The sequence below is a fragment of the Vanessa atalanta genome, chromosome 7 (genome assembly GCF_905147765.1).
Source record: "Vanessa atalanta chromosome 7, ilVanAtal1.2, whole genome shotgun sequence".
NCBI lineage: Eukaryota > Metazoa > Arthropoda > Insecta > Lepidoptera > Nymphalidae > Vanessa > Vanessa atalanta.
The window spans coordinates 8,707,025-8,722,004 of record NC_061877.1 but is presented as its reverse complement, the minus strand read 5'-3'; the positions used below and the strand labels follow the sequence as shown (position 1 = coordinate 8,722,004).

General features: G+C 30.7%; 1 protein-coding gene across 2 annotated transcripts in view; it reads right to left on the bottom strand.

Moving 5' to 3' along the window:
- Positions 1-14,980, bottom strand: part of LOC125065121 (phosphatidylinositol 4-kinase beta) — a 28,836-nt gene that overhangs the window by 9,851 nt on the left and 4,005 nt on the right. Inside the window, exons 1-2 of one of the 2 annotated variants that reach the window (XM_047672566.1) lie at positions 4,574-4,779; positions 3,603-4,494 (exon numbers count right to left, since the gene is read on the bottom strand). In XM_047672566.1, the coding sequence (XP_047528522.1) occupies positions 3,603-4,494; positions 4,574-4,629 (948 nt within the window). In that variant the 5' untranslated portion in view covers positions 4,630-4,779. Of the gene's footprint in view, positions 1-3,602; positions 4,495-4,573; positions 4,780-14,980 lie in introns of those variants that run through there. The other variant, XM_047672565.1, reaches the window with a different exon arrangement.

Sequence of the window (14,980 nt, the reverse complement as noted above, 5' to 3'; positions counted from 1 at the left end):
CGTTATATTAGGAAAGTTCAAATGATGAGTACGCCCTATTGATTTTGTCGCTAAAGATATTACTCATCTTGTTAAATCATAGCTTATTTACCTTTGACTAATCTGGAGTTATGAATACTTCAGTGTTATGACTCATTTATGCGTCTGATAATTTACGTTAAAACTTTAATCATTCAAATTGCAGAAATCATCTGTTGTTCTTTGACCCCTCTTACACATTGAAGTATTCATCATGTTGTTTTCTTTCTTAATAATTGTCGAAATAAATGACTACACAAAAATCGCTTTAATTTTCAGCAAGAAACATTATATTCATCATTTGCTAACAAGAAAACTATGCGTATGTTAAGACATCTTAAATGGTAGACAAGTTGTACGTTATATAAAATGTAGTTTCCTAACATTTTAACACCAATGTAAATTTATATTATTTAAAATCTAAATCACGACATATTGCATTAGTTATACAACGTTACTCAACGTCGAACAATGATTTTTTTTCGTTTATTATTTGTCCACCGCCTCAAAATCTCGAGTGACATAATTGTAAATAATGATAATTTGTTAACGTAACTATAGAGCTATATTAGTGTTCTATTCAAAATTTTAAAAAAGAGTATGTTGAGAACACGTTGAAAAGAAACTCATAACTGACTTTTATATTATTTGTATATTTTAAGTAGGTAGGCAGACTGACAATTGGGCCACTTGAAGTAAAGTTATCATCACCAACGATAGACATCGATACTGTAAAATCTATTAAGCACCTTTTTTATGATATTGGTTGGAGGACGAGCATATGGGCCACCTGATGGTAAGTGGTCACCACCACCCATGAACAAAGGCACTGTAAGAAATATTAACCATTCCTTACATCATCTATGCGCCACCAACCTTGGGAACTAAGATGTTATGTCCCTTGTGCCTGTGATTACATTGGCTCACTCATCCTTCTAACCGGAAGACAACAATACAGAGTACTGTTAATTGGCAGTAGAATATCTGATGAGTGGGCGGTACCTACCCAGACGGGCATGCACAAAGCCCCGCCACCAAGTGAACGTGTATAATACGTCAACTTTTGGGAACTAAGATGTTATGTCCCTGGAGGCCCTAATTACAACAAAACAAAGTATTGTTGTTTGTAGGTAGAAATGTGATGCGTAGGTGGTACCAACGTAGGCAGGCTTGGACTAAGACCAATTAATGAGAAATATTCTTTTTTTTAGGAACATTTAGTCTTTAGATTTATTCTTACTTTCATACTGTGATTAAAAAATTACCCTTTTGATATGACTAATTTATTATGTAGATAATATTGTAAATTGAAACAGAGCACTTGTAAATTGATAACAGTTATGTTATGGTTTGCATAAAACAAAGACGCGTACGTACGCAGTTATTTTGTGTTATTGCATTCCAAAAACGCAATGAATTTTTGTTCGACGTTTTCAAATAGATTTTTATTTTTAAACATACAATATACATATTTCTAATTTTGATTTTAAATGAATTGTAAAATATAGGGGAACTTATTCGTGTTCGTATCAAAGGTTCGTATTCTTTATAAACGTTACATATCATGTAACATTATATCATATTAACTTTATCATAGTATCTGGTGTTTCTCACAGGATGTGTCTATAAATGGACAGAAAGTCTAACGGACATTTTCAAATATCTAAACGTCATCGACTCTAACAATGTCAATTTTCAATGGTAATATTTTAAAATGTTTAGTTATTTAATATTAGTCAATTAAAGTTTATACTACAAAAATATAATCATACGTACTTATGTGCATTTATAACAATATAATCAAATTGTATTCTTGCAATATTTTTTGCAAAAATTATCCTTTTCGAATACCCGACATCTTGAAGTTGCTCTAAAATTATTAATAAATTATTCTGAGCTAAGTGGTATCGAAAAGGTCACTTTAATACATGGATTGGAGGCGTTACTCACAAAATGCAATTTGTCTGAGCCTTCACTTACTTAGAGTCTCTAAGTTATCTTATTGCTAAGTTTAATAGATCCTAGCAAAGACATAAAGTTGACATTGCTATTAATGTATGTTATACACTGAACGTCGTGTAGTTTTGACTTGTTCAATGGTTTTAGGTCATACGAAACATTTAAAAATATAACCATATTGTTCGAATATTAAATGTCACCTACACAGGATGTACCCAGCTCTTTAAAAACGGAGTCGCGCTTAAAACTTTCAAAAGGTATTATAAAATTGCAAGCAAATTTATCATGTATGACTTTTAAAAAATAACTTGAATTAATTTTTTAAAGCAAATTACTTTTGCATTTAGGTAATTACCGCATAATGCGGAAAAGGGAAACATTTCGTTTCTTAATACGAACCGGATAGCAATAACTGTTTCCGACAAAATAATGACAACCGTTTGGACGTTTTTAAAATTTAAATAAGTGCAGGAGATAGCTAAACACTAAGTGTACGTATGTTAACATTATTTCGTATATTTTCGTGTCCTCAGACTGAGATGATGAATTGTAAACAAAATATTGTGCATAACGTAATTATAATAGTGTTAACTATTGTGACAATCGTTATTTTTATCATTATTTGAAACGGGTACTATTACGTTTTTTCTGTTTAATATCTATCTAAGATAATTATAAAGTAAAAAAAATATTAACTTCTTTCCAAATAATTCTTGAATATTGAATCGATATTTGTAGACGATATAATAGAGCAAATTATTTATTACGTAAGGGTTATTATTATGTTTATGTACGTACTATTATGTTAATGTAACTCATTTGGTAATAGTAATAGTTCGTATATAATTACTTGTTTTACATATGAATATTATAAGACAATCCTGTGATATAACATCATTCAATATATTATTTATTAATAAGAGTGTAAGAGTATATAACAAACAGTACCGATTGAAACATTTAATATTATATATTTGGGGCAAGTAACATAATCAATATCAGTGACGCGTGTTCCAAATATTACCAATCTTTAACGTATCCCTACCATTACAACCACTACTGCTAATGTTGTCGATAAATCTATACATATACATATATATATATATATATATATGTATATATATATTCCATATATATACATATATATATGTATATATATGGTGTAGTAAATATATATATATATATTTACTACACCATTGACACATCATGAAATCTCAGGAACTATAGGTCCGATTGAATAGAAATTGAGGATAGTCACTCAGTTCGCAACGTAAACACTTACTAAGAAAGGAATTTTGCAAATTTACTGTTCAAGCTCAACTCGTCGATCTAGTCATTTTACATTGACCTGTCATTTATGATTTGGAAATTTGTTCTAAGTTCAAAAAAAATTATAAGCTCCCTTTCGAATTTAAATACGCTTCTATGGATTTCTTATCAACATTAATCTTTGACATTTTTTATCATTAATTTAATTATAAATGCTTTGATTTATATATTTATATGAAGACGATGAGATACTGAAGAAAAATGTTTCTGATTAAATATCAACGTTTAAATGGGGATTTCTATAAATCATGTTAGTAAATGTTCATAATAATTAATATAATAAAATATGTATTTACCTTTGTTTGAGGCTCTAACCTTGGCGCCCCGCATGAACATTGCTCGCCGCAGAGACAACCGTTTTCAAAGGCACGGCCAGAGGCGAGGTCTCCCAAATGCCTTCCTGATGGCGTAGCTAGCCTCAACGCAGAGGCATCAGATTGTGATCTGTGATGACCTCTCCGTGCAGCCGGCCTGATTTCCTCCGCTAGAATAGAGTCTTTTAACTTCGTCGCTCTCGACCTCTTTGCATCTCCACTAAACGCTGTTAATAACCACGCTAATCGAAGGGAAAACTGTGCACTTTGTTTACACCGATACACCAAATATGGTCGTAAAACGTCTGCTACGTCTCCCATTTCAATGTACATTGTAGCTAATTGTGGGAGGTAAAAGTCTACATCTTCGTGTGGGAATGAGAACAATTTGTTAGCTAGGTAGGTTTGCACACCTGGTTCTTTAGAGTTGAAAAGATACGTAATAGCCATACTCATATCAAACAGTTTACTCTCAAAAAGTCGCAGAAGAAAGTCTTTGTTTTTTGCCGTTTCAGTAGCACTACTAGTCGAAGCTGGTGGTTCGCTAACCGTATCGGGCGGATCCGGAGGTTTCTCTGTTTCTTCTGGATTGCCCGAATCGAGACTTTCTCTTGATCTGGCAGCAGCAGGAGGTTGAGGTCTTTCTTCGTCATTTCCGTCTGGCGGAGTATGAATGCCAGAGTCATCGGACCCAGTGGGAACTTCGGGTGGTAGTGCGAGCCTTGGCGCAGGCGCTTCGCATGATATTCGAAGCGGTGCACCGTCCGGCGACGTCGGTGTCATATCTTCCGGTATCCTTTGTAAAACAGAATCCAGAGATCTGTTTCTCTGGTGGCCGCATCCCGCCGGCGGCCCGTTCGCGCCCGTCACATGTCTATGGGCAAAAAGAAACAATTGTTAAGAAAAGAGTATGTCATATTATTTTAAAATAAACTCTGTAATTTTAAACGTACATATCAAATGGATCTTCATAATGACGAATTCCTACTACTATAATTTTTCTAACCATATTTTCAGCTTAATATTAGAAACAAGTAACACTTAAATTTTAGATCATTTATATCACAAAACTCTGCACAAACTATTTAATAAAGTCATTGTTTGAAATGTTCTGTAGCACATAATTAAACACTGTATAGCTGCTAACACACGTCCAACTACTTCGTGAGTGCACGGTAAACTGTTTTACGCAATCGGAGGTTTGTAGGCAGTAGACACAACGCACCGCATACCAGTCCAATAAGGATCACCTCGATTACGCAGCAAGAACGCGACTGGACATTTAACGAAATACTGGACCAAGATCTTATTAATATTCATGCAAATGCATATTCATCAAAATCTTCAAAATAACTATGAAATTAATAATGTAATTGATATCAGTCATTCTCGGTTAATCATTTTGTTAACACATCGAATTAAATATATATAATTACTGATAAAAACATTCATTTACAAGTTGTACTTTTAAACAACAAGGTATTTTGTATTCTATATATGAATAAACATAGTTACTTTTACCGTTCAACTTGTAGTGCTGTGAATGTCAATGACAAAATGGCATTGACAATTATAATAATTAATAAAAGTTTGCATAGCATATTATACGCTTTACTTAACGTAGACAAGCCAGATGTACTAACAGTATACGGAGAGGAAAAAGGATATGGCCCCCTGATTTGATCACCACTTAAATATTTTAGTCTTAGTTAGTAATCATAGGAAGTACAGGTTCATGCGAGCTAATAAGCGAACGTTCCATTCGAGCCTGTGTAGGAAGCGAATTAACATCGTTAATTTTAGACCGTTATCGTACATAGGCCAAATGTAGCATGCCTTTAACATATGTTCTAATTCCATCGATATGTGTAATGGTCAACTTAGATTTCTAAGTTAAGTTAATTAAATATACATAGCGTTCAATTTGCTTTTTTATTAGAGCATTTACAATGTTTTGACATGTATGTTTTACGTGTTAAAAGACACATTCCACAGTGAGATAGGATAATAAAGGTTATTTATATTAACGATTGAAAATATAACGATTTGAAACAGATTTTTAACAGAAAGAGGGATGAATCTTTTAAAAATAAAACTTCTAACCCAATTAATATAATTGTTGATATTAAAGAGAACGTTTCTATAAAAACAAATAGTTAATAATAGAGGCAAAATATTGTTCCTATCAAGAGTGATTGGAATTAAATAGATGTTATTCGTATAAATGGGACACTACTTAACCTTAACATTCGCTATAATAATATCTATTAGAGCATTGTTTACATTCAACATCTGTGCCAACAGCAAACTCCTAACAGTTTAAACTTACTGACATCAAAATCACTTTTATAATGCGTAATATCATGATGCATATACACTATATTTTAGTCAATGTTTTGACGCAAGCAATTTCAAATTATAACTATGGAGTATTGTTCAATTTAATTCTGAACCTTAACAATATAAAGAACATAATATACTTCATTTCGGTAACATTAACATAACTTAATTATAATAGTATCTAATAAAAAAGTAGAAAATTACAATTCCTATTTTGTAGTAGGTATGTGACTTTGCACTCGGATGGGTTCTGTTTTCACTTAACTATACATAGTGAAGTCGGTCAAAAATTATATCTGTACGTATCTCCAGCTTAAAAATCGTGAACGAAGCGCGAAAGTAAACGACTCTTTCAACCTTGCCGTGTTACTTCGCGCTCTATACTCACTTTCTTATTGACGAGGAATATTAAATTATACAATAGTTATCAATAAAAACAAGCAACTTCTTAAATATTATCTAGAAAACTTTATAGAATATACATTGAATCTCTCTGAATAAAATATTAGATTATTACAATGTAATGTATTATTACAATGTAATGTAATAATCTAATATTAAGGTTTAAAAATGAAGATGCAATTGTACACCAGTGACGTGCACTTATATTATATAAGTATATATAGTATATTATTACGCTCTACAGAACCTATTATATATTTGATTTATATTCTTAATTTAAAGGTATTATGCATACTATTATGACAACCTTGTCATCCAATTGCTACTAGGATTTTTTCGTAGTTGTCATTGTAAATTCAAATTTATTTAATAATACTTACCGATTGCACACAATGTTTAAAAACTATAGTAAAATTATGTCAACTGTAAATTTAATATTACTCAACAGCATGCCTATACACTTGTACAGTACCTACTACATTATATGATCAGATTAATATGCGACGAGTATACTATTTGCTAATAATGTAAAAGATTGCAAAAGTATACTCTCAAACGCTTCTGGACCGTAGCGCGAAACTTTCGTAAGATTTCAAATATACTTTCGTACTAAGAACGACAATACTATATATGTATACATGCGTGGTATTTTAAAATACATAATATAATAATAATACCAAATTTTTATATACGACATTGCATATAAAAATATATATATAATATATTATTTTTAATTAATTATTTAATAACCTAGTTTTTTTGCAAGTGTTTATACCAACAATATATAAATAAATAAACAAAACCAACGTTTATTATTTAGCTGGACCATACTATCTCATCATAATTTTTCTGGACATGTTTCCTGCACTGCTATTATTATATATTATATACTAATATAATGTGAAAGTTCTATGACAAGCAGATTATTAATTTGCCCGTGAATAAGTTAAAACAATTCATATATCTAACTTTCTATTGAATAATGTTATTAAATTAATGTTCAATGGGTTAAGATGATGAATATAAAGGCAATCAATAAATCGTTAGTTAATAATATTTCAATAATACTAGTTTTTATTAACCAATTTATTAGAGATACATCAGTCAATGCATACACGTAATAATGGTTATATTGTCCAAAGTGAGCATGCGGGTACGTAATCTAATAAATAGCTAAGCCCATTCCACTTATTAACGGTACCACCGTCTGTCGTACGGCTTCATTGACACTGCTTGTGTCAACAAACAACACAGTTATTCAAAAAGATCGATTAATAAAACCTGCACTGTGTGTTTATAATATTTATTAATAAGTTTTTTTTTTAATAGTAAGAGTTTGTTAAAGACCAAGTATATTTTATTGATTATACCGGATAAAAGAAATGATGAATTTAACTTTCACTTTAACTTACATTTAATGTATCAAGGCGAAATTTTGTTTTTTTATATTTATTTACAATTTACTAGCTACCCATCTTGGATATCTCCTCAGGCGGGTACAATATGGAGCTATAAAATAAGGATATATATTTGATTAAAAAACAAGCCTAAAAGTATATTTTTTTTCTTGTCTTCTTATGTTATCTTTTCATGAAAACCGCAAATCCGTTGCGTATTTTATAGAGCTAAGGGCACAGACGACAATAAGCGAGTTTGTTTTGTACAATATTGTACAGAGTTATAGATAGATTCGATTAATACATACATAATAATTAAAAGCTGTAGGATATTAACAATGACCTCAACATTTAAAATAAACACGTATACTAGTCCGCCTACATTTTGACCGACAAAATTACTAGGCACCATGATTCATCAAAGGACTTATACTTCTTAATACTTTGTCGTTTTCACAAACCTCAAACGACTATTCGTTGACATTGTTAAATGTTTATATTCGTTGATAAAATCTATCGAAGTTCCATTCTTTGGAAAACTTTGACGGGTTAACTTTTATACAAATTTATGGTTGAATTCATATGAAACTTTAATATTACAGATTTATTTCCAGATATAGATACATTAACCCCAAAGTGTAATGAACTCAAAAGCGGTTGGCATACACAATGTTTGAATAAAATAGGTTAAACGGAACTATGGATATAATATAATACAAAAACTTGATTGATGTACTAATATTGCGGTGTTTGAAAATATCGTTGGTCATCTTGCTTTTATTTAAATAAGTCGGCATATAAATAAAATTGTAATTGATAAATGTACCTTATTTTCTACAAATATCGATACACTTAAAAATGCTCCAGGGCAATTTAAATTTTGTTTGCAAGACCCTATCCTAAAATAACTTAATTTCCAATGCCACGTTTATAAATGAAGGATAATATATAATACTGATATCAAAATATGTATGAATTTAAAACGAGTAAAAAGGTTATGCACTTAGTTAAGTGCTAAGTGCACAGGTGCACCTGTCATCTACCAAAAAAATAATGTTAATAAATAAATGGGCTCAAACGCAGGACATAAAATTGTTTACCCTGTTGAAATCGATTAGACAACTATTTATTACATAAAAAATGATGAAAATGTAATAATTACCCACTTGCTACACTCTAGTTGTTTACTCCTCAAGGCCACGTTACTTAGAACGTAAATAAATTGTAACATAAAAGGGAGTTATGGCTATTAGATATGATAACGATTTTTTGGCGAATCTTGATGAACTAAAACAAGACTTGTCTGGCAAAATAATCTATACATATTACGTTCAGGTTGACCAAGTGATTGTTATTTACAGTTACAATAGAGCAACCTAAATTAGGCAGTCCTAGCGAATCAATACATTTTTTGAGACGCATTCTATCCTTCATTTATTCATATTTTGTAAAGCGGTTATTCGAATCAGGTATAGAGATAATGCAGCTGTCGCTATGTGCGAAGCTGATTGGTTAGTCGAAAAACCATCTGTCGCAGTATGGGATTCGCAGCATGCCACCGCAGATGCGGAGTTGGCTCGTAGCATCATGTCTATAGTATGTAAAAAAATATCTATCTTGTAGACAGATGTTCATACAGCATAGATTTTTATTTATTTAATGCAGGCGAAAAGAAGAGGCAAGCGAATAGAAAGGACACTAGATGGTAAGTGAGCGGTTGCCAATCGATTTTGTCCCTTTAATAAATATTTCTTACACGCCACCATATATGGAAACTAAAATACTACGTCCCTTGATATCTACTATTGTCTTGTGCCTTTAATCACACTGGTCTCTCAACTCGCAATAACCAATCATTCCATAGCATCATTTGAATAGCATTACGAAGTTTTCCTTAGAAGACTTTCTAATATAAGGATTTTCAACATTTTGACAGTTAATTGTTTAATATATTGAGATTTTTATTTAAATAGATGTATAATATTTATCCATAAGAAATATATCTTACTGCCAGCTGTGTTGGCAATAAGATATATTTAACATTTAAAAAAAGCTAGAATCCATCCGTTTATTTTCTGTTTTTCATTAACATTGCATTTGTCATAGAAATATATATAGACGATTCGTAAAAACAAATTTCGAAAAAATTGTAACACTACATACTCGAATCTTGTGAATTTGGCTAAAAAATGAATGTATGTATCGAGTACTTAAAATCCGAATTGGAGAATGTATCCACCTGTCCTTGCTGGAAGTGAGCGAAGTGTTTGAAACCAGTTTTTGATAAATAAATCATTAAAATGAATAAAATCAACGACAAGTAATGATCGCTTTTGGTTACTCGTTAAGTAATGTTGTTTTTGTTTTTGAGTTTTTTCATGAATACAATTATACATTTGTATTTATATGCAAACATTTGCCATTTTAATTGTAATTTTGCTTTTGTACAAAACAAACTTCGGGATAGTTAAGTTTTAAGTGCATGAGTTATCGGCTGGCTACTCGGTTATCCTGACCCTCGTCGTTATTCATAATTATTCTTCCGTCACGCATGGCAGAGGCTTTTTACGTTCCATTGTCTTCGCACGAAGAAATCAAATTGCCTATCAGTTGTGGTAGGAAGCTCACTTTTCGAATAATCTGTAAATTATAGTATCATCAACGTAATTTCATTGCTTATAAACCAAATAACAGCAAGTCACGTACATCAGAATTATGAATATTCTGTTACTTTGACTAAGCAAAGTACGACTAATATGTTAAATAGAAAACAAAAATGTATACTTGTATTTCAATCTAATAGTATATTATAATATTTTAATTAAAATAGGATAAATGATTGTACTGAAGTTATTTTATGTGAACAAGGAACAGTTCAGTATTGACAACCTTACGAAAAGTCTTCCTTACAATTAAAAGTAAATGTTAAATTTACCTACTCATACTTAATTTTGTTCTTGAATAAGTTAGTACAGTAAATAAAAGTCCCAAATTGGATATTTAGTCAATTATCTATTATATACGACTATGATGTAGCAATTAACATGTTATAATTAGACCAATAATACACCAGATGCTTTAGACGCACCAGACTTTAAGTTAATACATAACAACCAGAATAAAGTCATTTTTCGTACTCTATGTAGATAACAATACTTTTTGATAACTCTGAGAGTAAAATAATAGGATTTTTAATTATCTTATCTTCATACGTGGTTTAAATACTCTATTACGACCTTACACCATAAAATAATTGTTACAACTCTTTCAGCGTTACGCAATTCTATTGTGAGTTAGATGCAACTGATTAGAAATAATAATACTAGCTCTTAGTTCGTTTTTAATTTAAGTATTTTATTTCAAGCGTTTGAAGTATTCTCAAATTTTTAGCAGGAAAAAAGCCAAATAAACAACATTTGACAGCAAATTGACGCGATATAAAATAGGTCGAGAGCGTGATTAATCTATGATATTCACTATGGATTTATGAAAATGGCGTTTTGAACGTCAACAAAACTGTAATCGGAGTTTTGGAAGTAAAATTAAAGTAGAAATAAGTAGTTAAGTTTAATAGTGTTGTATTACAAATAAAGATATATTAATCATATACATATTAGTAGTGCACAATATAGCTTAGTTTTTAGCAAATCGCATGAACTACGTAAATCTAAGGTTTGTTGATCTTTTTTTCTACTTCCATTGAAATAGGCTATAGATACATACGCACACAGATCAACTTATTTTGTTAAGCGGAAAAAATGTATATATTATAATCCATGACCGAATCTCATAAAAATTTAAAACAAAATCACACTTTCATACTCTTTACGAGTTTTTTCAATACAAATGTTGTATCATAATCCTACTAAAAACTAAAAATAAATAACTATACAATATAATAAGTCGTAGTAACAGTAGTAGTGGTAGCACTTTTTTACACTTTTTTTTACATGCAACAAGAAAAGCATTAAGTTCTACTATAAAAAGACCTTCATTCATAAGACTAATAAGAATAGTGAACTCCCGAACCGTGGGTGAGAAATGAGAATGTTGATTGATGATTTCCGTCTATTGTGTCCTCAAAAAGCCCCCAGTTGGTCTAAGTACTGTTACTCATGTCTTTTATTAATATGTCTTAATGTGAAATACAGCGTGATACATATTGAAAATATTTATTTAATACTGTTTTTGTAAGTATTACCATTTCATATATTTACGTGATAAATTTGAATATTAAAACTATATCTCGTTTGTGTTAAAAAATTAAATAATTCAAACTATGTAATAGTCATTCCGAGTTCAACTTTACATAAGAGATTTTTCAGAAGTGAAAACACTGACTTCATCGATTGCGTTTAATTATTTTTTTAATTTATTTGTAGCCATACTAAGTGAGTCGGTGAGATCTGCCTCCTCGAACTACAATGGTTGGCCACGATAGTTGCGAACGATAAATACTACAGAATGCTTATTGTTGGCATTGGAGAACAATAAATAAAAATCAGGCGACGCCATTAACACATGGCAAAATGAAATTTTATTTCAAGCATCTCATAAAGATGAAGATTAGTATTGAATTGAACTTCGTAATTTCGACCTTTTTATTTATTTTGTATATTGTACAATGGTTTTATAATATTAACTAATTCAAAAATATGAATACATTTGTATGCAGAAAACGACAAATCACTTGAATTCATTTTGACGAGTTCTCATATTTTGGGAAAGGGTACTGCCTAGGTTAGATAAGAGAATCTTGCGTTTATTTAATTAAGCAATATATTATACATGCATGTGTATATATAATGTGCAAGTCTATCTCCAGGATCATGCGGATAAAAATCAACACAGCTTGTATAATAATACCAATACACCTAATAAAGCTCTAAAAGGCCCGTTTGGCGGGCTACATAGACATAAGACAATATTACTTGACAGTTGACATAGTTATTGAGCTGTAGAGTAGAGTTTTTATTTTAAACATTTTTAAGAAAATCAAGCAAAAGAAAAGGTATGACGTCGAAATTTATATTGCAAAGAACACTTTTTCGAAATTTTTGTTTTGAGATAAACTTTTAATTTAATTATATATATATTTTAATTATGTTGTGTTCAGATTTTATAAACTTTACTTTATTTATCGGTATGACCATTTTAAATTCGTAGGATTTGCTCTATTATGAAAACGTAAAATAAATTATACGTGCATTCTTTATTATAACCCCATATAAAGAGGTCAATGACAGAATTTCTGTGTGTAATTACGCGTCACCTGCGTTTCTTCTATATCCTGTGACAATAGCAAAATGAACTGTGCTCTCTTGACACCACTACAAAGGATTGTAATTAACTGTATGTATAATCACCTGCTGTGCATATATTTAAGTTGAATCTGTATAGAAAATACATATTAGTTATTATAATATATGATGATGATGTTATCCTGAACAATATCGGCTACGACAGTTAATCTACCTAGCCAACTACGCAGTACATGTACTGGTACATGTGTACAGGATATGATACCCGGTATAAGTTATTTTAGATTCGGTGTGTTACTTTTTAAGTTCTAAAGCTTTAGGAATAAACGTAATTGTGAACCAAAACACAAAGTTAACATTTTTAAGGAACTGATTTGAGGGTTGGCAGTCAACGTGACAAATGGCCATGAAATGATGGGCACAACGACTTATACCAATGTTTTGGCTATTCATCAATGTCTTTACGTTGCTAAAAATCCTGTTTATTTTTAGTTAAGTATAATATATTTTCTTGGAATAGACACACGATTTATTTTTCCTTGATTGATATATTTCATGATTATAGAACTAATCACTTACGAAGGCGCGCCCTTCCATATTAAATTATCGGGTTTCTAATAAAAATAATGTTAACAAATATAATGTATTTTTTTTTTACTGTCTTTATACTCTTAGCCTTCTTATGCTTATATTAATGCACGCCGATGATATAATTTAAGCTGGAGGGGCGCGCCTTCATAAGTGAACATATCTATTATAAGAATATAATGTATAACGATGTTTATTAATTATACGCGGGCTTATCGTAGATCTGATATTAATCCAAGTGTCCTATGACGGTGAGCGCAATTATGTCAAGGTGCAGCGACGTAAAGAAAAACTTTATAATAAACAATGACATAATTTAATTAAAAGTACACGAGGAAACTGTTGTTAAAAGCTTAATAAGATACCTTAAATTATATAAATTTTTCCTTAAATATTTTTTTCTAAGTTTAAGGTAAGCATTTAAGCTGTTATTGTATCGTTGTATAGTCTCAGTCGAATATTTGAATGCCTAGTGCCTACAAGTAGCCCTGCAAAAATGGCCTACAGATGTGCAAAGGCCAATTTACTATTAAGGTCTGAACCGTAATAACAAACAAATACATGTATGTGCAAAATTATGAAAGGTTTTTTTCCTCTCTAGTCGTAATCACAATCGTTTTTTATTAATTATTTCCTGAGTTACAGAGATGTGTAAAACCTATTTACTTGCTAAGCTTACTTGCTAAAATTTACCAATCTTACAATTAACATATTACATAAATATTTTATTTCCGAATTAACCATGTGTTCATAATAACAAGTTATTCTGAGTTTGACGTTATTTATCGAGGATTGCTATACATTTATCGCGATGACTACACAATCGTCATGAAGCAGAATTCGAAATGACTAGTTCTATTAAGAAAAAAAGACAACTTTATATTAGAATTATGCCGGAAGAATACATTCGTCACCCTTTTTTGCGACATGCGTAGGCGCTCTTTATCATGGGGTCACAGCTAACTAGCTAATGATTTCATTTTCTGCTTAGCGTTATCATATTCTTCATTACTCCAACTTTCTTTCGCATTTTTCGGTCTTAGTAGCTTCGTATAATTAGCTATTGTTTTACTGTTGGTAGCAACTGGTAGTAATGTAGAAAAATCCTTACACGTAAAAAAAAAGTCTTTAAAACACATAGTTTACTTTGTTAGAGAAAATGGAACATTGTAACAACGTTTAAAAATATATGGAGCAATAGAAAAGATGTAATACACACTTAAAGAAAATAGTGTTCATTATAATATTATAAAACAGATGCAATTACTCTGAGCTGACATCATATTTTCATTGTCTTTGAACTGTTGCTTGTTTATATTTATTTTGAAACAAATAGACTAAATACTTGTAAATAAATAGAGCTAACTAAATA